Source organism: Euwallacea fornicatus, chromosome 1 (assembly GCF_040115645.1).
Source record: "Euwallacea fornicatus isolate EFF26 chromosome 1, ASM4011564v1, whole genome shotgun sequence".
Lineage (NCBI taxonomy): Eukaryota > Metazoa > Arthropoda > Insecta > Coleoptera > Curculionidae > Euwallacea > Euwallacea fornicatus.
Window position 1 is genome coordinate 1,090,667 of NC_089541.1, and position 21,837 is coordinate 1,112,503.

At 38.8% G+C, this 21,837-nt stretch overlaps 4 protein-coding genes across 6 annotated transcripts; 1 reads left to right on the forward strand and 3 right to left on the reverse strand.

The window, feature by feature from the left end:
* Nucleotides 1-189: 189 nt before the first annotated feature.
* Nucleotides 190-1,193, reverse strand: Vps28 (vacuolar protein sorting 28). Its single transcript, XM_066285670.1, has 4 exons — nucleotides 1,054-1,193; nucleotides 942-1,002; nucleotides 689-884; nucleotides 190-624 (listed from the first exon to the last, which is right to left on the reverse strand). The coding sequence occupies exons 1-4, from the start codon at nucleotides 1,067-1,069 to the stop codon at nucleotides 256-258; spliced, it is 642 nt and encodes a 213-aa protein (XP_066141767.1). The 5' UTR covers nucleotides 1,070-1,193; the 3' UTR covers nucleotides 190-255.
* Nucleotides 1,194-1,596: 403 nt separating this feature from the next.
* LOC136341054 (uncharacterized) lies at nucleotides 1,597-2,731 on the reverse strand. The gene is made up of 2 exons (XM_066285642.1): nucleotides 2,484-2,731; nucleotides 1,597-2,432 (listed from the first exon to the last, which is right to left on the reverse strand). The coding sequence occupies exons 1-2, from the start codon at nucleotides 2,603-2,605 to the stop codon at nucleotides 1,652-1,654; spliced, it is 903 nt and encodes a 300-aa protein (XP_066141739.1). The 5' UTR covers nucleotides 2,606-2,731; the 3' UTR covers nucleotides 1,597-1,651.
* Nucleotides 2,732-2,845: 114 nt separating this feature from the next.
* On the forward strand, nucleotides 2,846-11,608 carry LOC136340906 (AT-rich interactive domain-containing protein 4A-like). Of its 3 annotated transcripts, XM_066285364.1 has the most exons (6): nucleotides 2,846-3,548; nucleotides 6,478-6,570; nucleotides 6,628-8,472; nucleotides 8,522-8,818; nucleotides 11,047-11,174; nucleotides 11,236-11,608. In XM_066285364.1, the coding sequence occupies exons 1-5, from the start codon at nucleotides 3,479-3,481 to the stop codon at nucleotides 11,166-11,168; spliced, it is 2,427 nt and encodes an 808-aa protein (XP_066141461.1). In that variant the 5' UTR covers nucleotides 2,846-3,478; the 3' UTR covers nucleotides 11,169-11,174; nucleotides 11,236-11,608. The 3 variants fall into 3 exon arrangements, with proteins under 3 accessions (XP_066141461.1, XP_066141456.1, XP_066141471.1); XM_066285359.1 differs by having other exon boundaries at nucleotides 2,848-3,548; nucleotides 11,047-11,608; XM_066285374.1 differs by having other exon boundaries at nucleotides 2,848-3,548; nucleotides 6,484-6,570; nucleotides 11,047-11,608.
* A 491-nt stretch (nucleotides 11,609-12,099) lies between these two features.
* Gp210 (nucleoporin 210) lies at nucleotides 12,100-21,813 on the reverse strand. The gene is made up of 18 exons (XM_066285034.1): nucleotides 21,521-21,813; nucleotides 21,198-21,469; nucleotides 20,914-21,113; nucleotides 20,275-20,415; nucleotides 19,041-20,211; nucleotides 17,147-18,541; nucleotides 16,984-17,093; nucleotides 15,874-16,090; nucleotides 15,411-15,687; nucleotides 15,159-15,348; nucleotides 14,932-15,107; nucleotides 14,715-14,874; nucleotides 14,326-14,658; nucleotides 13,566-13,710; nucleotides 13,276-13,508; nucleotides 13,056-13,223; nucleotides 12,865-13,006; nucleotides 12,100-12,522 (listed from the first exon to the last, which is right to left on the reverse strand). The coding sequence occupies exons 1-18, from the start codon at nucleotides 21,676-21,678 to the stop codon at nucleotides 12,236-12,238; spliced, it is 5,775 nt and encodes a 1,924-aa protein (XP_066141131.1). The 5' UTR covers nucleotides 21,679-21,813; the 3' UTR covers nucleotides 12,100-12,235.
* Nucleotides 21,814-21,837: the final 24 nt, after the last annotated feature.

Genomic DNA, 21,837 nt, shown 5'->3' on the forward strand with positions numbered 1-21,837 from the left:
GAAAAATGCATTACCAGAGTGAGATCTTGAGGTAATTCCCAGTATTCTTCTAAAAGATTGACGTGAAAAATTGGAAGTATATCTGTGATAGGGCATTTTATTCTATTGGAGAATTTTTAGAGGATTCATTTGTACTCTTTCCTTATTAATTAATCTTGTAACATTATTTTAATGTGAAGTCATATCATATAACACATAATTATTCATTTTATTTTCCTTAAAAAACACATATAAATAAAATCTCACCTATAATCTCTAAGAATTATGCAACACCTTATTGAAACTCGCATATGAGCTTTCTAAATCAAACAACAACTGCCTTACTTGAGCCTCTGAAAGCTCATCAGAGGCCTGCATCGAATTCAACGTGCTCAGCCACTCGCTCACTTTCTGTTTGCCTTCAAAATCAGATGGTAAAATGCTCAATCTATTCATGGTGTCCAGCAAATCACGAATCTCTGGATGTAAATCATCCATGGCTCTAATATCTAGTCGTAGCTTGTCCATTATGGTAATAAATAATGAAACAATGTCTGCAATGCATTTGCTTGTATTGCCTTTATCGTCTTTAATAGTAATTGGCCGATCTTCTTTTATTCTCTCTAGGGCTGCAGGGCAGTCCAGCTAAAATTATAGCATTTTAAGGTTATTGCAAGATGTTGCATATATGTCGAAGGAATAAACTTACCCTAAATTTTTTAACAAAGGCATCTACAGTAGAAAATTCATCTCCTTTAACTTGCCGGAAGGCTGCTTTATACTGCACAAGGAGTTTGCTACAAGCTCCTGTATATTCTTTGGGGGTTACACAGTCTCTTATGTAGGCCTTTTCGAGTTGTTGCAACGTGTTTATTACGGCGTAGAGATCAGCCATATTGTCGTACCTCAAATTAAAACATTTGTGTTATTATATAGCTACTGAAATGAGCGCAATTACTTACTTCTCCCTTTCCCTGGCATTGTGATACAACTTCACCTCTTCATAGAGCTCTGGACGATTTTCTAAAATTACTTTTTGATTAAAATGTTCAAACAAGAAGGCGACAATCTTACCTTGATTTATCGACATGCTTTGCTATTTAACACAATGGAAAAATTAATTTTTTGATTAAAATTAATTTGGAATGTCTTTGTTTATGGTCAAAAATGAACATTATTCACTGGATGACGTTTAAGAGTAACTGTCAAGAAACTGCTGACACGCCCAGTAGTGGCGACATCTAACATAATATTTATAAAGTGGCAAAGGAAAACAATTGAATCACACAAGTCGGAATAAACAAATGAATATCGCAGTGTGCGTCACTTTATGACCAATAGCAAATCGGTGCTCAGTGCTAACGCCGCCACGTTCGAATTATTCTCTTGTTAGATAAAAATTATTTCCAAATTTAAATCTTTTAAGTGTGTTTTAAATACTAAATAAGTGTGTAAAATTATTATCATCGGTTATTTTATGGTAAGTACTAATTTTTTCATAGTAAAAGTGTATTTATTGGGCAATCTCTCGTTATATATTTGTGCCTTCATACCGATAAACCCAGGCATGACACCTCAACGATTTAAATTAGTTAATAATACGAATTAAAACACATATTACATATGAAAAATAATAGATTATATTGACATTCAGCCACTTTACTTCCAACAACTATAAACTGTCCAAAAACGCCTTCAATTTTGACTGAGTTTTCCCAGTATTCTCCGTCACTTTTTTGAGCATATTGCCCAAACTATTTAACTTCTTTTTTTGTATCTTTTCATTTACTTTTTTCACGTTTTTTAAAGCTGGTTTAACAACCTCCTTAGAATTTTCTTTCTTTTTCCTGGTAATTTTAGCCTTACTTTTTGAATTCACTTTAGAAACCAATTTGGAGGTCAGAAAACTCCTTGTGTTAGTCATACTAATGGAGACATTTGTCGTTTTCTCTTGAGTCTCATTAAAGGCTTTTGTGGAGTCTGGCACAACAGCAGAAGAGTTGATTTGATTTTGTTTCTTTTTGATTGAGGATAATAACACAACATTCTCGTTGAGTCCGCAGAATTTATCTTTCTTTTTAGGTTTTTTCTTATTAATTAAATTCACAGTGGCTTTCGATTTAGTCTTTTTTGGTTGTGGTTTGTTCATATGAACCTCTGTTTTTTCCCCACAAAACATGCAAGTTAAAACCAATTTATTTTGTTTTTGGTCATACTTATTTGGATATTTCTTTTTTATCTTCTTGTAGTAGATTTTTTGATATACTGTCAGAGGTAACCCTTTCGCTACTTTGGCAAATACTTTCCTCGCGAAATTCGTAAGTCTCATTGACTGAACCTCAAATTTTGTATTTGCCTCAGAAAAATTCATAAAGCACTTGTGGCATCTTTCATGAGGTTTCACCTGGGGGAGGAAAATTTGCCTTCGTAATTCCATCAGCCTGCATTTCGTCCTATGAAAAAATATAGTAGAAAATCGAGCAAGATACTATGGTTTTATCAACCTATAGAGAGACTTCAATGTGGGAATATTAAGTCGTCGAATATTAGTGAGCTGGTCCAAGAATTTTATTGAATTGTGTGTAATCGCCCGGTCTTGATCTTCCACTCTTGTTATTGGTTCCATAATTGGGTGTTTCTGAGAGAAAAATAACTATTATTAGTTTGATAAAACGTTTGAATGCACAAAACGGCACACTAAAATGCAAACAAATTATAAAACTGATATGAGGTTAGTGCAAATTACAATATGGCCGCGAATTAAGGTGTATTATGGTGTAAACGTATTTAAATATTTTTAAATTTATTTATTTCATAATTATAAACTCTATACAACTGAATAATTTATTATTCATAATAATAATTAGAGGTTCGCGATTATAGTTAAAGTGATATGTATGACCATGTAATATAAATTGTAACAATTACCATATATTTTCGCCTATCTCGGTTGCCATCTTGGTGAGTAAATGACAGTGACACATGCTCCATTTAAAATTGAAACATTTTAATGTCACTTTTTCTGTTGGTTATTTTGGCGGTTGTACGGGAATTTTTTTTTGTTTGTTGGAAGCCTAATAGTGGTATCAGGCTTAAAGACGTTAAATAGTTTTCTTGGATTGAAGTGATTCCTACGAGATTTAAATATGGAATAGCTGCCGATGAGCCGTCAGCAGGCGACAAAAGTATAAACCCGTAGAATCTGGATTAAGATCTTTTGACCTACGACGTTTTCAATCATTCTGTATATTGAAGAATTCGAGTTTTCAACCTAAATAATTTTTTAATAGAAAAGTAATTATCCATCGTAAGTGAAAAGTTGTGATTTAGTGTTATAGCTAAACATTGCAGCCACTACGGTGGGTAGCTGGTCCAATTAACCAGTGTTAACTATTTTACCAATAATTTTATTGATTGTAAAGTGAATAGTGTTAAAAAATAGTAGAAAACTTAAATAAAGGAGTAATTCTATTTAATTATAAACACAATTGCAATAAAAATGTCTAGGAAGAATGTGAAAGACCATGAAACACCCTTTGAAGAATTATCTGGTAAAATGTCTTCGGAAGGTACGTTAGTTACTATTTTTGCAAGAATATGGTAAACCATACAAGCTTATATACTTACGTGCAAAAGTCTTGTTACAGTATGTTACTTCATCAAGAGGTGTATATATTTTCCCTTTAAAAAATAAAAACTTTATTTTAATTAAATAGATGTATTGTGTGACCATATCTATGCTAGTAATAATAATACAATCTAACAAAAATTGAAATATGTCCAAGAAAAAACATTATTTTCTGATAATAAATTTACTCCACAAAAGTTTTGGTACACCAACCAAATTTCCATTATTTATAAATGTAGAAAACAAGAATGGACTTCCTTATTGTTGTGTTATATATTCTCAATATTAATATACAGAAAAGCAATCATTTCTAGTCAGGATACTTATGTTCTTACCCAAACTATAGACAGAACAAAGCTGAGTGGCGGTGAACAACTAATTATTATTAATTTAAAGAAAGAAGGAAAGTTTTGCACAGAAATTAAAAAAATCGACCCAAGAAGTTGGGTTACCATTCAAAAAGTTGTAAATTATTTCTAATACTAAAGCAAAATTAAGAATGAATCACAAAATGAGCAAAAATCTGAACAAAAGTATCTCAGAATTGGCATTAGAATTACAGCAGCACTTTAGAACTGCTTTTCAATAACAAATGATTCAATGATTACTTAATAAAGGAGAATATTAAGGAGGTAGGGCATGAAAAAAAGCCCTATAGAAGTGATAATAACGGAAAGAAGCTTCTAGAATTTGCTGAAAAAATATAGGGCAGTTGAGTCAGAATTTTGGGGAAGAGCTTTTGGTCAGATAAAAGTATGTTCAACATTTTTAGACCAGATCTACATACAAAAAAAGTATGGAGAAAAGCAGGAGAGACACTGAATCCAAAGAACACAATTTCAACCGTTAAATGTGAAGGAAGCAGATTAGTGCTCTGAGATGGTATATCTGCTTGCTGTGTAGGCAATTTAGTGGTAATTGATGAAATCATGAACCAAATAGTATATGTGAACATTTTTAAAGAAAATTTAAAGCTAAGTGCGGATAAATTAGGGTTGAAAGGAAGTTTTTACTCCTAATGGGATAATGATCGTAAGCAAATAAAGCTTATACGGTACGTCAGTGGCTTTAATTCCCCTCATATATTGGAAAGACTATCCCAAAGTCTTAATCTCAATTCTACATAGACTATTTATGAGATTATTTCAAAAACATATAGCAGATGCTCGATACGGTAAACACGAGATAATGAAAATATTGCTTTAGCGTAAGCACAAAATTTGTACTGAGGTCCATCCCAAGTTTCTTGGACTTCTAGTGAACTGTGCAATACATAATGCCTGGTGAAAATTGGTTAACTCCTGAAAAGAGGGGATAAATAGAAATTTTACACGAATTGAAACTGTAAGAAAGAAAATTTGCTGTAAAAGTAGGCAATTCGAAGACATTAGTTTACAGTTTTATTAATCGAAGTTATAAAACTACCAAAAAAAAAAAATTCGGGCTCCGAAGGAAACTGCCTAAGCGCGATGGAAGAAGAATTTTAAGGAAAGCTGAAGCAAGAAAATGAGACATCAATGAAAATTATATTTGAATTTCAGTTAGACTAGTGCAAACAAATGGTTTGTTGTGTGTTAAAGCGTTCCAAGTTCGCGACTTACAAGAAAAAACAAAAAAAAACACCCCTTAGGGAGCGCCATAAAAATGCGAGGGTGGTTTTTGCAAAACGAGTCATCTCTTGATCCATTGAACGGTTTTTAGTCATTTTTTCACATAAGAAAAAAAGTTCAATCTCGACAGACCACACGGTTGAGCCCACTACTGACGAGACGTTGGAAGAGCAAAACAGTTCTTTTCTCCTCACCAACACGGTGGAGGCTCGGTTACAACTTGGGCAGAGTTTTCTGCAATGGAACGACCAACATCGCTTTACTATCTCATAAAGCGAACGTCCACGATTACGTATCTCACCTCGAAAACGACCTTCTGCCCATTAGCGATTTTTCGGCAGGGCCTAATTACCTTTTCCGTCGGGATGATGCCCCAATTCACGTGGCCCGTGTAACAAAACAATAGTTTTCCGGCCGCAACATCGATTTCATGGGGTGACCCGCGCGGGACCCAGATCGAAACCCATTGGAAAATTTGTGGAGATATTTGTCTTGCAAAAGGTCTACGATGGCGGACGGCGTCAGTTTACCAGTATTGAGGACCCGAAGAAAAAAGGTCCTCAATGCTGGCAGTCCCCCTGAAATTGTCAAGGGGTTAACCGAAACCTTAAAGGACCGAATGTCTAACGTCATAGAAAAGAAGGGGGGAAATCGTGCGATTGTGAGGGTATTTTGACCAAAAATTTATATGGTCTTTTACAGGAATTTTATGATTCTGTCGTTATAAAAATGTTTATTTATGAAATGACCCGGAATCTGTGAATTATTTGCAGTTTTTAAATTTGCCCAAACAAATTATATTTCCTAAAAATTATTTTTATTAATCTTACGAAAAAACCGAGGGTGGCCCCCATGCTTTTTGGGCGCACCTTGTGGGATCAAGCGGAACACGCGGTAATGTAAACAGTTCTTGGCGAAACACCAAATAGAGCCCGTGATAATAGGAAAGGCAAAAAATCCACTCTCATTTAACAATTTTAATATAATTTATTAATTTTTTTCTATATTTGCAAATAATAGCGGCCACGTTGCCCGTGCTGAGGCTTGCGGAATCGATTTCTCCTTAGAAAATTAAATTTATTTTTTTGCGGGATTCTATAATTATTAGCAGTATAGATGTAGATGATACGACACTTCTATTCAAATAAAATGAACTTTTGCCTTCATACGGAGACAATATTTACACCTTTTTTTCATGAAGTAGTGCACTGTACCAAGACTGTTGCGAGAAGGTGTATATTCAAATTCTGTTGATCACAGTTTTAGACTCCAATACCTCCTCAAAATCAGAATATAAAAGACTAAAATATATCGAGGATAATGTCCTTGCAGCCCTTTGTGGACAGAGAAAATGTAAGTTCCCAATTATAATGGTAAATATTTATTGTTACATAATGCGATTGTTGTCAGGTAAATGTTGTAATTCGGTGAAATCAATAATAAGTGAAATTGTTAGTTTCAATTTGCTGAAAATGACGCAAAACGATAGTGGATTTTCCCCACAATCGACGGATAGTTGGAAGATAAACATTGAGGCCCCTAGTTGCTCTCCAGACGGTTCAGATCTGGACGTCTACATGCCAGGAATAAAAATTCTCTCAAACGTTACGATCCACAAGCCAAAAGGATCAAATAAAACAGGTAATAACAGGGCAAAAATTACACACCTAAAAGATGGGCAAAACGCCGTTGAAAGTGGTGGTAGTGCGTTCCAAAGTGGGGCTGATCTCCACAAAGAGCGTGAGGTTACGAATCAAGAGAAGAAGGTCTCGGTGGAAAAGAGGGTAAAGAGAAAGTCACATTACATAGTTCCTGGGAGCAAGCCTCGTAAACGTAAGGTTAAAGGAAGCGTCTCACCACTGAAGGAGGCCAAAATCCCAAGTTGCTCTCCAGACATTTCAGAGCAGAATGTCTACTTAGTTACTTTAGATAGACCAGAGAGATTCAGAGAAACGAGTCTTAAAAATTATAATAACGCGAGAGGAACTATCAACATTAACGATAACCAACATGTTCCTGATAGCGATTACAATGAACTTCCAAGTGAGGCCGACCATATCAGCAAAGAGAATGAGGTCGAGGAAGATAACAAGAAGCTGGCGACGAAGAAGAGACGAAAAAGGAAGTCTCCTTACGTAGTTCCTGGGGGCAAGCCTCGCAAAACTAAGAATAAACAAAGTACCTCACCGCCGAAGAAGGCAAGAATTCCAAGCTGCTCTCCAGACATTTCTACTGAGAATATCTATTTAGCTACTTTAGACCCACCAGAGAGATTCGAGGAAAATAGTTTTAAAAATGATGATAACGCGAGAGAAACTGGAAACGAGCATGATAACCACCTGGATGCTGAAAGCAGTAGCAATGAACTTCTAAGTGAGGATGATCAAATCGGCAAAGAGAGTGAAGTTGTCAAGGAAGCTAATAAGAGGGTGACAGTGAAGAAGAGACGAAAAAGGAAGTCTCATTACGTAGTTCCTGGGAGCAAGCCTCGCAAACCCAATGTTAAACAAAGTGCCTCACCACCGAAGGCGGCCACAATGTCAAGTTGGTCCTCGGACAATTCGGCTCAGAATACCTATTTGAGTACTTCAGACACGTCAGAGAGATTCAAAGAAGAAAGTCTTAAAAATGACGATGATGCGAGAGAAATTGTAAACATTAATGACCGCCAACATGTTGCTGATAGCGACGATAATGAACTTCTAAGTGAGGCTGATCATATCAGTGAAGAGAATGAAGTTGTCGAGAAAGACAATAAGAAGCTGCCGGCGAAGAAGAGACGAAAAAGGAAGTCTCATTACGTAGTTCCTGGGAGCAAGCCTTATAGACCTAAGACCAATAAGGGCACCTTCCCATTGAAATCGGCCAATGAAAGGTCAACTGCAGAACAGAGATATGTTGAAGACCATTCGGTTTCACCTGCAGTAGATCAGAATGTAGAAAATCTAACTGGTAAGAGGAAGGTGGGTTCAAAGGGAAAGAAACGGAAATCTGATGGCAACAGCACTGAACAGCTGACAAAGAAACGGAGGAGAAGTTTGAATGAGTCTGGAAGGGAAGTGGACGCATCATCGACCCCTTTAAAATTTTATAAAAGAGAAACGAAGCAAAAAAGTTGTAACGATAACAAAGGGACCGGTGAATTGAAACACACATTTGTGCCCCAAAAATTGGTTTTCAGTCCCGAGTGCTGGGAGGAGGTTAATGAAGGAAACACTAAGCGGAAAATGAGCAAGTCTAAAAGGGGATCTGAAGGTAAGATTGATCTTTCATAGTGTCAAGTTAACATAAAATACCCCCATAGGAGCCATAAAACATGATAAAACTTCACCCGTGGGAAAAATTCAACAGGTTTACCCCAAAAGGAACAAACCTCTTAGACGTGCAGATTTCTTAAATGAAGGTGGTGAAAGAGCCGCCGGAACGGAGGTGTTTTACAGGTCGAAAAAGTCACAAGCAAACCATAATGCGAGGTCTTACATTTACGCCTTGATCGATAATAAAAAGTTTAAAATATCCCATGACCGAGCCAAGAATGGGACCTTTTCAAAGGCAGTACTGAAGAGGCTGTCTCGAAAAGGTGGTTACGGTCTTACCTTAGGTGAGTTGTGATTGTTGATTTGACTTAAGCTGTATTTACAAGAAGTAAGTACTAATCATTAGTACTCGCCGTAACAAGTAGCCACGAACGCTTGTGAGATTATCTAGTTGGGTACGGAGTCGACGCGTAAGTGCGCAGTGGTACCGTTCAATCTACCTATAACTCTGCGAGCGCGCATCTCTGAATATTTCAATTTTTGCAGTACCATCGCGATAATATCAAGACAAACGAATCTTGAGACGTTCGTACTACCCGTAGTGTTTTTGCTAGTGAAGTTTAGGAGAGTTATACTGTAAATTGACTGTACGGGGTGTTCCAGTTTATAGAAGCAGGCCGCAGAAGACCTTTTCGTAAGATGAAAATGTTCTATAAATACGTACTGAAAACAGCTCAGTTTTTGAGATACAGAATGAAAAACTTTTTTAAAAAATAATTCGCACAAATATCAAGACTCAGCCGTGGAATTTGATATTTTTGGGGGTTTTTCGCAGTGTCGAATTTATGTTCGTTAAAATTTCCGTCAGATTCGCAGAGGGCGCCACATGCAACGTACCAGCGAACGTTCGATAGCTTTTTTGTGCCTCCTTGCAGCAACCTTTTTGCCAAACGAGATGGATTCCCCGTTCATTTTTTTCCTGAAAAAGGTTACGAGTTGGTCAAAGTCACCGTTTTCGAGATATTTTCAATTTGGTCCCTAGCAGTACCGCCTGCTTCCACACACTTTTCCACCATTGTTTGTTTTAATAAACCGTAATTAACAATAAAAATTATGTTATAACATGAAAACGCTAAGTACCTAAAGCGAAAGACGATCGCCGATTGAGAACAATATTCTTCTCTCGCCTTTTTATTTTTTTTTGCGGTAATTTCCCCAAAATCCGCAGTGATTCCCCCGCATTACAACATTATAAGCGAGATTACGAACGACGCGTGGAATATCCTAATCGAGGAGCCCCCTGCGCAGGATACGGTTCGAGGTTTAATAAGGGGAATCCTTCCAGCAATGCGTGCGCGATTACACATGTTGGAACAAGAACATGATTGAAATTAAATTGTTCACATCAACGAGATTCCGTTTTGTTCACGTTATGGAATAGTGGATGCTTGTAAATTCAGCGTTCATATTACCGAATAGTTCATAACTAGGGCAGGGAATTATTGAGTGATAAGGATTTGGCTGGCAAATAACTCAGCCGAACAGTGGCGTACCGGAATTTTTATTTAATTAAAAATTTTAAATAACAATGCGCAAATCCGAATTGGGATTTAATAAAACGTTTTTGGGAATTAGGGGTTTAAATTGCCATTCGAATGTGCACATGTTAGTTTGGAATTTTTTTAAGTAAATAAAAATCCGTTAATTTTTGGCAATATAATAAGTGTCCACTTCGCAACTACACCTATGGAATTCCGCCATGCTCGTGGGTCGATCATATCGCAGTCGACCAGTTCAATTACATTTTATGGATTAGTCACGCTGTTCACGAGTACCAAGCTGAACGATTGGATTGTTTACATTTTTTCCAGGGTTGCGAAAGCTGCAACGCGTCGAACTGTTCTCGGTGCGTCTGAAAACAGATTTGGCTCGTGCCTTTGTGGACAGCCCTGGCGATTTTAGAATTTAACTTCCTAACAAATGTTTCCTATTCATAACGGTGAGTGTTTTCATTATCGCGAATGTGCTGTATTCCAAGCATCGGCAAAAAAGAAGTTTTTCAGCCCGTAGCCGGGAGAAGAATGAAAATAAAAGATTTTTTTCTTTTCCTAAATGAAATTCCTCACTTTTTAACCCGCTAGGAAATACTCCTGGACGTTTTTGCCTCGATCGCTCTTTGTCCGAATTCGAAGCTTGTCCTGTCGGTACAAAATTGGCAAATTTGAACAGACGCTCTAGTATTCAAGATTACCGTGCACGGATACCGTATAATCGTCCGAAATTTATGCATTTTGTACGATTAATTGTGCCGTTTTACTCCCTCGAGTTTTGAAGGAGAGTCGTGAAAGGGGCGTGTGCAAGTGATAAGTGAATAGAACAGGTGTGTATTCTCACTCGCATTCCGAATTTTAACGATGCTTAGCGCTAGCCGGCCGGTTTATACGTGACGATATTAAAGCAAGTGGCGAGTACCAATGAGTAGTACTAAGCTCTTTTAAACGGGGCGCTATTGTAAGTGCTCAAGAGTTCAGTTCAGATTGACTTACCGACGAATTAACGTTATATTTTATAGGAGCCTCATTCTTGGAACGAGAGTCATTGCGCCTCCAACCGATGAAAAATCACAAAAACATTTACTCCCCCGAACGTTGGTTGACGTCCAAACTCTTCGACGACATGTGTCTTTACGATTAATCCATGGCAAGTTTTTGATACCTTTTTCTTAAGGGTTGGATTGCTTTATTTCGATATTATATTTCAGCTTTTTTTTTTGTTAATTTAGTTAGGAAATAGAGTTGTGCACATCAAATATATTCTATTATGTGGCAAATCGTAACGGGGCTGGGAATTTACTTTACTGTAAGTTCGCAAGTGGAGCAATCTCTGTCAGTTAACGAGCCGAGCTTAAACCCGGGCATTAACTTAAGCCAGCAAAAGACCGACAAAGATTCGACGTAAATGAGGGACAAATTTTTATATGACGTTATAAATACGTCAGTATCAGTGTTAAAGGGGTTTTATGCCCTGTAGCTCCGAATTGTACCCTTCCCCCTTCTCTGCTAACATTTTAAAGGATTATTATTTTTAAAGTATCCGAAAACAGCATTAAATAGAACCAAAATGTTATCTTTTCACGTTCGTTTCTTCTAATTGTTGCCTACGTCATAGGTAGAGCAAAAGGGCCGATTTTTAAAAATACACTCGATACCTACTCGTATATACTTATCATAGGAATCGCAGAAAGTCCAATTGGTCTTTGATCCAATCAGGTTAAAACAACGCCGACAGAGTGCCTATTTTCGCTCGCTCTATCAGATAGTACTTCCATGTAAATACTGGTGCTCCTTCTAGTAGGGGCAGTCGAGTCAGGTTGAGATGAGCTGAAAGAGTAGTTTCTCTGTAATGAATTTTCCTTCAGTGTCTCGAAGACCAGAAGATCCCCGCCATATGCGCGAACTCGCATTATTGCTAATCTGTGTGACAGTACGCCTCCCAGCCTTGTGGTTCACCAAGGGCTGAAATTTAAGCTTCAGGTTTGCATTGAAATTCCTCGCATTTTTCAAACCGCATACTTTCTTCGAGTGAAATTATACTGCCTTCCTCAATGCGTAATCAAATCGCAGTAAACTGGCCAAAAAATGTATTCGAAAAGTTATCTTTTTTTCATCTTACAAAAATAAGCGTTTTCCCTGAGAAATCACAACAAAACACACAAACAACTTTTACACTAAACAGCAGTGTATAAAATCACAATGGCACTTTCACATAAACTTTCGATTCCGCCTCACGTCGGGAGTGTTTGTGTAGAAAGTGCTGGCATCGCCGTAAACGGGTTCACTGGAACCATTTCTGCGACAACTACAATTGAACTTGCATCCCCCGGTTGGGCTGTGCCCGGAGGTGTTGACGGACGTGCACATAATGGGGCTAGGGGGGCTACGAGTTTGCAACAATAGGGACCTATTCGCTACGCATGCAGGGCTCACGCCTGAGCGGCCTGTCGGGTTTACGTTGACATTGACGACGGGTTGCATGTAGGTCGAGTAAACTGGAAAAAATAAAGATCGTCACTCTAAATGTCCATCTTAGAAACATGCAGTTGGAAATTTGATCATTAAAATTGTTCCACTTGCGGCTTTTAAATAAATTACTTTAACGATGGTGCGAGAACCGCTTTTTTTAAAATGACTGAAATTAGTTTCGACACACCCCTCGTAACATTCATTTTAATTTTAATTTTTGCAGCGAAAACTTTAAACGTTTAGTTTTTTAATAATTGAATTATCTGTAAAACTGTGATAATTAAAAGAGCAGCTATTCTGCAATTCTTTGACTTGTCTCAAAAAGTCCACGATGGAGTACGAAAAACGAAGCACAGAAGAATGCTTACAATAGAACGTTAGCAGGAATATCCCCACCATCGCAACAGCCATTGCCATGGCGTACTTGTAGTTTTGAAGAAAATTTCTGATGGGGGACCGTCCGAAAGTGCATTGGTCCTCCTTGAACCCTCCAGTTACCTTCACCATTACCTAATACAAAAAATTAATTAACGTATTCTCTAAAAGAAACGCTATTTACTTTTATGCTTTGTTTGGTAATGGGTGACACCACATTGATCCCCATGGCATTCTCCATGTTCGCCAACCTCCAGTGATAGTCCACCAGCTCTACTTTATACTTCTTATAGTATTGATCGGTGGATTTCAAGTGGCTGACGAATAAAATGGTGGAATCCGCGGGGGTAACCTATTACATGAAAAAACTTAGGTTTCCAGTTAATCCTGTGAACTTATCGCACCGATAGCTGCTCAAGCACTTCGGGTAGTCCTTTAACCAGCATCTCTCCAATGTTGCCACTTTCCTGCAAGTAAAGCACGTCCTCAACGTGAACTGCGGGTAGGAACTTGATGTTCTGCGGCGGCGAGGTGATTTCTCCGTCCTCGGTTGTAGCCCAAAGGGTGAGGTTGGTGTCCAACGTTGAAGTGTCCGAATTGTTCAAGTTCGTGTTGATTAACTCGCAGGCGTATTGTCCTATTGGGGTGAATTTAAATGTAACAATTGAAGTTAAAGATGTGCTGTTTAACTCGCCTGTTTCTGGCACCCAGCTATTGGAAATATCAAATAGTTGGTTTGCAGTGATTGACAGAGATTCGTTGGAGAATTTCATTAAACATCGGAAGCCTTGAGGACGGACTAGTTTTCTTACGTCAACTTTGCATCTCCAGCCTTGAATCTTTGAGAAAATATCATAATGCATTTTTGTTGAAGTGATATAATAGATGGTGACAGTACCGTAGCAGCCGTGTTGGAAAACTTGGTTACCAATGAGGATGGAGGTATCGCGAAATACAAAGAAGTCATAGACGAAGTTTCGTCAGCTTTGAAAGAAGTCATTGATTTTCAGAAACTTTAAGATGTTAGAAAATGTTGTGTATTTATGAGAATTTCGCAAATTTTCGAATTTTTTCTATAAGTTTCGTTCAATGAATGAAGTAACAACAAATGGCAACGTGGTGTTGGTATTTTGTCAAAGAAATGTGGCGACTTATTGCGTTAAGTTCTTAAAGGGACAAAGTACAAAGATATAAAATCAAAATCAACTGTTAAAAGCGACTGTGCGTCCTCAAACCGCACTAAATTCAGTTTTCACGCAAGGGTGGTACTAATGTTGACACGCACGGTAACGAAACGGTGATAGCTCTATGTACAAGGGATTGTTTATGGAGAAAAAACTGTTGGAAATTTAAAACGATTCCCCCATTTTGACCAGCGTGCACTTGCCTCAAGAGGACATTTTTCAAGACTGCAAAAAAGTTATATTAGAATATCGTGGCATGCAATAACTTACCAGATTATTAGTCTTGACCCCAACGCTTTTTTTGCTTTGCAGCACCATCACGAACCGATGCACCGATTGCGGCTCGCCATTGGTCAGTACGAAATTTGGCTGAAGCAAAAATTCAATGGCGTGCACCGGCAGAATGGTCAGATAAATCGGGGCCGACATCAGAAATGAATGGGTTAACGTCACGGTGCCGACTTTATTGCCCACGAAAGCGATGTCCTGGGCTGGGTTTACTTCTACCAACTTAGGATCGCTGCTCTTCCACACCCCCGAGGTGTTATATTTAGAAACCACTGGGTACCAGAGACATACTGTATCACCCATGGTGAGGTGATCCTATGACGCGATGATTAAATCGCAATTCCGTGCGATGACTTTGTTTGGATACTCACCAACACGGGCTTTACAGACTGTTCTACGTGGATTTTAATATAGTCTGTAGTTTTCTGAATGCCATCCGCCCACACTTTCAGCATAGTATGTCCCTCTTTTTTGGTGCTTATCCAGATGGTACCGTTTTCAGAGAAGGATTGAACTTTAATTAGGTCACTTCTAAAAATGATAATGGTGATTAGGACATTTGCAGTGAGATACTAAGGGGGAACATGCCTGCTGGTGCGCACTTTCAAGCTTGTAGGCCCTGCATGAAAAACGTTTCCCACATTATCATGGTAGGCAGCTACAAGCAAGAAATCAGTACCTAAAGGCACGTTTCTTAGAGGATTGTTAAAACTTATTCTCCAATATGTCTGGATCGTGAGACTCATGTATTGAATTGGTTTTACCTAGAATTATTTTAGATATAGAACGTAAGCAAATTAGAATCTCTTGGGTACCTCCACAACAATATTTAGGCGTTGCTTTAGCCCATTCGGATCAACCGAGGTAATTATAAGCATAACATGTCCCAAAGTGCCATAAGACTGCAGTAATCCTCCCGAAGTAAGGGTGACAATTCTATCTGAAGAACTATAAACGGCCTTATCGGCCGAAAGCTCTGTCGACGGTATCTGGTCCCCTGGCAAGCTGCAATGATTAGTTTCGTTAGTCTTAACGAACGATTTTTTTATTACTTTGATGAAACATACGAGTAAATCACGTCAGTTACAATGTCCATGTTGGTTTCTAATTGTATGTGCGAAAATGGGGCCATGAGCAGCGAGGTTTCCTGCACGTGTTTTGGTTTAGTCAGCAAAAATTGGTCCACAATTTCAATGTCCACGAAAGCGGAAAAAGCGACGCTCTGCACGTTGGGTTTATTCGCCACAAATCCCGGTGCGGACACGTTTATTGTGACCCGGGTTAAACCGGGCTGAAGACCCGTCAGTTTCAGGGCAATCCGGTCCGCACGGCCAATGTTGATCCCTGTAATGAATCGGTTAGATGTCCGTTTATTTAACGGTCCACGGTCAATCAATTTGGCGGTAACTTTAGCAAGAACATAATTTCTGGTGAAATTCCGAGTGTAGTGCTTTTCTTTTTATGGAAATTATCTTGTTGGTATAGTTATCAAGAGTTTTATATATTAGTCCTTAGGGGAGATAAAGTTACCTAAAGGATGGTAGACGCCAGTTAAATCTACCAGAAGTTTGTCGTCTACAAACCATCTGAAAGTGATGGGGGGGTCGTTGACTGTGCCCAGAACTACCGGGGAGATATCTGGGAGACCAAAGCACCAGAAGGGGACCGTCGCCCCGACGCGGAATCTGGTCAAGGGGGCTCCTATTTTTACTCCCGACAGTGCGATCACTGTCACTTCAACTGAGTCCTTTTCAAAGAAAGAGAAGATAACTATTGATATATTTCAAGACAACTTTTCGGAAATCTAACTTTTTCTTGGCTTGGAAAATCCTCATTGGAATATAGGAATATTCGATATTTTCAACCAAGTATTAATCAGTACTGGATGTCGCAGATTTAACGTGACAGCAACTACCTTAAAACCTCAACATACCAGTTCAAATGCGATAATTACAGGCTGCAAGACAGGGCAGATATAATGATAAACGTACAGGGTGACTCAAAAAGTGCATCAGATATCAACCTTTTTTTATTTTAGGCGGAACCTTATTCCCGAATCCGAAAATGTGTGAAATATGCAGGGCGGTGTTCACATAAAATAAAAAAGTTGAATGACAAAAATAATAAAAATCACAAAAATTGACTCGTACGTTTAATGACGTCATTACAACATGTGTCACGTTTGTCAAATGGCCGTCGCCTTTGTGTTGCATGACGTATCAATCTGTGTTTGACGGAAGCTGTCATGTTTTCAGTCTAGCCCGCTTGATTTCAAACTCTACAAGTATCGGTTTTAAAACTATTTTGGTTGATTATCTAAATCTTCGAATCGCGTTCGATTTTCGAGCGGGCCATTTCGTCCCCTATTTTGGTCAACTGCAGGTTCCGTTTTTGGTAATCTAATTTTACGAAATTCCTTAGAAGATTTTTGTCCTGTCACTTAGTAAAATTTCTCTTCGATTGGTTGAAATTTATGAATAAAACACATTGAAATTAATAAGAATTGCAACAATCGATGCTAATCTTGATATTAAAGCGCAGGCGCTGGTCGAACTGCCTTTGCTCACTTCAATCGCTAGCCCTCAACCCACTTGCACAATTCCTATATTTTAACTTGGTACTGCCTGCATAAAAACTCACCTCCGAATACACCATACTCTTGCCACTAGTCGGATGCATCCCCATCGCCTTAGCATGGAGCCTCGTTTTTCCTACTGCAGACCCCGTGATGATCCCCTTATCAGACACCTCTGTAACTCATCCCTCATTATCTTTAATCCCAAGATCCCTAACTATCTCATACTCGCGATTTTGTCTTCCGCCACCGTGAAAATAATCTCAGTATCCGGCTGTGGGCCTCCCTTAATCACCAACTGAATTGAAGCCCCAATCAGTACAGTCCCGTTGCGTGGGTGTAGTTTCAAAGGCTGAAAAACTTGTAAATCGATGGGTGCGCTGGTGACATCTTCCTCGTTGCTTGTAGCAGTAAAAATCAACTTTGTATCGCCTAATTCTACGCCTGTTACTATATAACGGATTTCGCCCACTCCCCAAGGGTCTTTGGGGCTCTGTTCGGCCCTTTGGATATTCGCAATATTGTCCTCGAATTCTGGCCTCAGATCTACCATATTCAGTTCGGGTATATCCATTAAATTATCGTTTTCATCGTACAGTTTCACGTTGCATTGAATGCACTTGCTGACTTCAACTTTACCAGGCATATCCACTCGTATTATACCAATTGAAACTACGGTGACCCCCAATTGGGCTGGTTTGGACATTAAGCATAAATCGAGGAGTTGTATGACCACTTCCCCAGATCGTAACGGGGTGATTTCCAGTTCTTTGGTGCTTTCCAAGTAAGTCACATCGACGATATCGTCAGCGCTGAGGGCGATTTCAAAGAAGCCTGAGCCTTGGAGCACTGATATTGTTTTTTTGTTACCAGGATGATTGAATAGAGTTAAAGAGGAGTCGCTCAATGTTGTGTCTTCTACTAGATATAAAGCCAAAGACGCTTTGATTGGCTGCTGTTCCACATCTTTATCTTCAGGCCCTAGGAATTCCGGCCACTCTGAATTTATAGAGTTCTTGCTTAAAACCTCTTTATTATATCCCAGGACAGTAACATTCACTTCCAAAGCTCCCACGTCGATACGCGGCATAAAGGATTGAAAGCTTTTATCGGCAATCGGAACACTCCCAACAGAGATATTTTTCTGGAAAATTCCGTCTTTACTTACAACAATTCCGGCCTTAAACGGAGACACCCTCCATTCCAAATTTAAGCTACTAAAATTGAGAAACCGATTCCCGCTATCGTCCCACAGATTGACATCAATGTCGATCAATTTCGTGCTTTGCACTACGACGTTACCGGAGCTGAGATCCATCGGACAATTCGATGAATCGGTAATTTGCAATTCGGGCTGCAAGGTGATTCTGCGAGGTTTCCCACAAACCACCCGGGTAATGATGCTACTGGTTTGTCCTTGGCAGTTCGAGGATGCCGGGTTGTTGGTTATCATCAGTTTGATATCGGTTTCGCCTAATTTTCGACATAGGACTTGCACCACGGTGAAGTCTTCGCCTTGAATTGTGTGGAATTGGGTTATGTCCTTGCCTTGGGCGATGGCTTCATTCTCGCTGACCACTGTCTTTTGGTGGTCGTTCGTTCTGCCTACGATAGGTCGAGGACCTAGATGAAAAGTAAATGAGAAAAACTGTACAAGACCTTAACAAATTAGAATGTCTACGGTCCTGATTCAATTACGAAAACTTGTTTGAAATGCACTGGTTTAGTGGACGAAATTTGATTTAATTTTTTATTTAGTTTGCAAAAGTGCGCAAATGTGGCTTTTGATGCAAAAACCACCGTGGCATCGAACTACCAACGGAACATACGTGCAGACTGTGTTGTACTTCAAACATACATTTTTTAATATCTTGTTTAAAAATCCTTTCAATTTTCGCGGATTTGGCATTTTAAATATTTTTATTAATTAATGATGCACAATATATCGCTGCGTCCACTTGCCCTCGAAACGATAGGGCCGACTTATCGTAACAATTAATGGATGCCACAAAAAGTGTAGCTCTTGAAAGAGAATCAAGAGCAGCGACTGGTTGCCAAACTGCATTTCAAATTTTTAAAGTTTTTGGAGAAGATAAAACTGGAGATTATCTGTATTGCTTACCACCTGTATATACTAAATTAATACTGGACCCAACTGTCAGAACGACGTCCTTCGTTGGCTGCAGCAGGTGCAACTGTTTGAACGCGCTCACCGTCACCGCGTCCTCCAAGGCGCGACCATTTTGAAAATACGTCACTGTCACTTTAGTGGTCCCCACGTTCAGTCCTACCATCGCGATATTTCCGCAGGAAATCCCTATTGGCGGCAACACCGCTGATTTGTTCTGTTTAAACTTGACGTCACTTTGCTTGACCTGAAACGGCAGTTCCTGACAACGTGTAAATGGCACTAAAGTGGTGCTGCCATCTGGCCGAACGTCTTCCGCATAGAGGGCAATGTGCAAGTACACAGGAGTGCCTACTTCGGCTTCCATTACAAATTCCACTATTTCCAACCTTGACGGCGGGAGAATTATGAATTTTGCAGATTGTCGGTTGTGGTGGTTGCGCATCATGACTGCAGATACTTCGAAGAAGCCGTTGGAATGTGTTTTGACGTGTCCGGATTGACTGACCACTCCAATAGAATTGTCGCTGCTTGACCACAAGAATCTCCCATCGCCCCCTTTGGCGATCAAATCAATGTCGTATTTGGGGCGGGTAATTGGGTCCCAAGGCAATATTACATCTGAAGGCTCTATAGTTATCGCTGGATAAATCATTAAATCAGCTCTCGCTGTTATTGGAGAGGCCAGTTTGATATACCCATCAGCTGAAGTCTTTAATGCAGCTTGCACTGTGGCAATTCCCTGTTTAACTCCATATCCAGTCAACCAACTTCCATTGGGGCTTTGAGAGGTGATGTAGAACTCTGGTGTGGCTTCTAAATAAAGCCGAGCAGACTCTCCAAGAAAGAGCTTGTGGTCTAAACTATCGTACACTTCTGCGACTACATCATGATGCTGGCCAACTAAAATGGCCCAATTTTTGTGTGGGAGAACATTTAAGACTATATATTCAGGCTGCACCACATGAAAAGTAGCTGCAGGGAGTTTTAAAAGAGGGTCATTTTTATCCACATTACGATCCCTGAGTACTATTCTAGTTTTCCCTAATTTCAATGCAGTTACATTGCCCAAATGCTTATAAGAGCTTGCTACAGCTGTGTCCTCAGCTTCCAGATAATACTGTTTATCTGGCATCGCGATTTCGGCCATTCTGCCATTATTGATCTATGTAACAAACACTTATTTATAATATCATAGCTTTACTTGGTTTGGAGAGGGATGTCTTACGTAAAATATCTTAAATGGTACAATGTCGCCTGGCATTACATAAACCTCAGCAGGGCTTATGAGAAGATTGGCAACAATCATTAATTGAACCTCATGAGTCTCAACATGTTTGTATTCGGGGTATGGTAGTCGTACTGTTACCTGGAAATATAATTGGACTTTTGATGTTTTGAAGAAATCAGTATTGAAGTAAATTATGCAACTGAAATAAGATTAAACACCTTTTTTTTGTCACATCTCCATAACTTTGAAGCTGCATTGCTTCATGATTTGGTGACTAAACTTGCACTAAAAATACAGAACAGTTGCCCCAACCACAAGTTGTAGCTTTCCATAAAGGTAAATTAAATTTGAATTCAAATTTTTTTGGGCACTTTTGAAGGACAATATATCCTCAAAATTGGGAAAATTAATTTGAGGTTGGACGACGCTCTGAATCAGTTAAAAAACTGAGCTATAACTGTACTATTATATATTTTAAACGTAGTGATTTCTGTCAATTTAAACCATTATTTAACAAGGAATAAATTGCAAAATTCAAAGGAATGCAGAATTTTGAAAGTTCAATAAAAAATAAGTCAAAAAAGAAAACATTAACCTTATTTCAATTACAATATTCTGCTTGGAGCAGTATTATACCTTGGCAGAGCCGCTCTTGATGCCTTCAAGCAGTATTGAATAACCTTTCTTATTTTCATCTTCAAGGTTCTGTATACCTAGAGGAACCTCGTAGGGTGAGTCTCTATAAGTTATATACCTTATTACTGACTCTTTGCTGGGACCCAGAGGAACGATATTCCATTCAAATTCAATTAGCTCCAAGGAGGAAAACTCATTTCCTACAGAGCAATTACAAAGTCACAGAAAGGTTCAATTGACTACTGTTTGAATCTCAATCTAATAACAACGGTTTTGAATCTTACCTTGATCATCAAAAGCCTTCACCTCAAAAGCTTCAGGAGCTTCCTCCATAAAAAGCTCCTTAGTAGTCGTAGTAATGGCCAATGAATGAATAACATCCACAATAACGTCACACCTCAAATTTTGCTTGGAATGCACCTCCTCAGATAGCACCACTGCAATGTTTCTGGCAGCCTCCTTCGTGACTGTTTGCACAACAACTTTAGCTGAACACTGCATCTCTCGATCTTCGTCGATTAAGGTCAGTTGTATAATATCAGATCTCGTTGTAGTCCTGGGGTTATTTGTATAATGTAATTGCTAAAAAAAAGTAGCGAAAACATACCATTTGTAGCATCCTCCTTCGGTAGCTTCCAACACAAACTGGGTTTGAAAGTCATTGAAAATTGGAAGTAGAACGCGGGGAACATTAAGTTTTGATGCGCTTATCACATGCAGCAACGTTAGGAGTAGAGTACAAATGCTCTGAAGCTTTTTTGTCATGATTTTTATAAGTTAATTGCAAATTTTGGCAAATCAGTCACATTATTTTTGGAATATTTTCTTTTCGGAATTTGAGGTTAGGAAAATATTAAAAAACGCCGTTGGTCCAATTTTTCAAGCCTTGAATAATTGATGCGCAAGCGCCGTGGCGCTGAAACA